At 46.1% G+C, this 2,208-nt stretch overlaps 1 protein-coding gene across 1 annotated transcript; it reads left to right on the top strand.

Annotated features, from left to right (window-relative positions):
- The first annotated feature begins 305 nt into the window (after window positions 1-305).
- LOC110907370 lies at window positions 306-1,893 on the top strand. The gene is made up of 2 exons (XM_022152364.1): window positions 306-799; window positions 1,059-1,893. The coding sequence occupies exons 1-2, from the start codon at window positions 306-308 to the stop codon at window positions 1,891-1,893; spliced, it is 1,329 nt and encodes a 442-aa protein (XP_022008056.1).
- The last annotated feature ends 315 nt before the right edge of the window (window positions 1,894-2,208 follow it).

Raw genomic sequence — 2,208 nt, 5'->3', positions numbered from 1 at the left:
AGGCTGGTCCCAGCAAGCCTCCTCCAAATCCTAACCCATGTTTGTACATGAGGTCAGATCCAACGTCTTTCCCCCTCTTTTCTTCCCAACCAGTTGCAACCGGTGCACACTTGGGGCACGAGCTGACTTTGGACTAGCTCCTGCAATCTCTAGTAGTAATCCTTCCACCCTCAGCAACAACTACATGGGAACAAGCTTTGTCTGTGCTTCCCTTGGCACGAAGTGCCGTTATGAGCACTCCCTTGGGGGTAAACTGCCCAGTTGCACCTGGAAGCCTTCAAGGCTTCAACCTTATGCCTCAGATGATGGCAAGCTTCCCATGGCAACACTTGATTAATCAAGTGCTGGCCACCCAAGGGAACAACAATAACAACAACAACAACAACATAGGTGTAAGGGTGGAAGAGGATTTGGCCAAGCCATATAAATCAAGCAATTTGTCATGCTTCTCCCAACAAATCGCTGATTATGATTTTCAAACAAAGATTAAAATGCCGTCCGACATCAAAACATATAATGGGACTGAAGACCAAGAGGATCATCTCCAGATCTTCACTGGTGCTGCCAGAATTGAGAAATGGTCTAATGCTGAATGCTGTCTCATGTTCACGCAAACCCTTGTCGGGTCAGCCAGAATCTGGTTCAATGATTTACCTGCCAGAAGTGTTCGAAACTTCGATGACCTTAGCAAAGGGTTCCTGGCCAACTTCTCCCAGCAAAGGCGGTACGTTAAAGATGCCACAGTGATTTTCCAGATAAAACACAAGGATGATGAAAGCCTTCGAGAGTTCATAGAAAGGTATAAAAAGGAAGGTCTGACGTATGTGGGGCGGATGAAAAGATGAGAGTAGCCGGTTTCATGAATGCAATTACCTCCAAATACCTTACCAGGGATTTCAACAAGTCCCTGCCAAAGACCTTAGAAGAAGCTCACGAAAGGGCCGAAGCCCACATCAGAGGAGAGGAGGCTGTATACATAAAAGAGCAAAGAAAAAGGGTATCTAGCTGGCGAGGCAACAGTCCAGCTAGAAAAAGGGAAACTTTCTTTCCTATGACAGACGCCAAAGGGGTTCAGAGCAACGAATTTCTGAAGGCCGGAACCCTTCAAGCAGGGAGAAGGCCATGAACTTCACACTCCTTACCAAGACCCCTCAAGAGATTCTTGCTACAGAGGAAGTGAAACAAAGCTTCCGACCTCCCAGACCTCTCCCTAAGAACAAAAGGAATGAAAATTCCACCCAATTTTGTGAATTTCGTGAAGAGAAGAGCCACCATACTAATGATTGCTTTCAACTTAAAAAGAGGATTGAAGAGGCCGTCAAGTCCGGGGAGCTTGCCCACTTAGTGAAGGGGGTAAGAGACAAGATGGCCGAAGGAAAGAGCAAAGAAGTTAACATGGTGGATTTTGATGGAAAGGTTCCCCACAAACGGCAGCGGTTGGAAGCTTGGGAGCTTCAGTGTGTCTGCTTCCCTCCAACAGAAAAGGACCCACTCTCAAACCCCCTTGTGGTTGAAGCAATTGTGGGTACATTAAAGACAAGCAGAGCATACATTGAAACTGGTACAGCCACTGAAATTATGTTTGAGAAGTTCTTCAACCGTTTGAGCAATGAGGAACGTTCGAAGCTTCAACCCTCCGGAACCTACATAAAAGGTATTGTTGACATACCCCTCAAGCCTTTAGGACAACTAACCCTTGATGTCCGTTTCAGTGAAGGCAAGATGGAGAGAGTCCAACCTCTCACTTTTGTGGTTATCAATATACCTTCCAACTATGATGTCATCATAGGAAGGCCGGGGCAGTGTGCATTCTATATGGCTGTTTCTGTTGGTCATGGCACAGTCAAGTTTCCTACCGAGAGAGGGATTGCAACCCTTCAACCTACTCAATAGGCTTACATGGTTGAAGGGGAAAGTTCCAAAAGTGAAGAAGACAAGCAAGGGCTGATCATAAACCCCAAGTATCCTGAACAAAGGAGGGTTAATCCAAGCCTTTCATAGGAAACTCTCTCATATCTTGAAAAGTTGCTAGTACATTTTAGCAATGTCTTCGCTTGGTGCCCAGAAGATATAACGAGTATCCCTCAAAGTATTGCTGAACACGAGCTGAAAATACCACCCGATGTCAAGCCTGTCGTCCAAAAGAAGCGAAGTCTAGCACCCGAAAGAAGCTTGGCTGCATGCCAAGAGGTTGGAAAGCTCGTAACA

Source organism: Helianthus annuus, chromosome 14 (genome assembly GCF_002127325.2).
Source record: "Helianthus annuus cultivar XRQ/B chromosome 14, HanXRQr2.0-SUNRISE, whole genome shotgun sequence".
NCBI classification, from domain to species: Eukaryota; Viridiplantae; Streptophyta; class Magnoliopsida; order Asterales; family Asteraceae; genus Helianthus; species Helianthus annuus.
The sequence above is the reverse complement of the archived record's forward strand: the minus strand, read 5'-3'. Positions and strand labels throughout refer to the sequence as shown.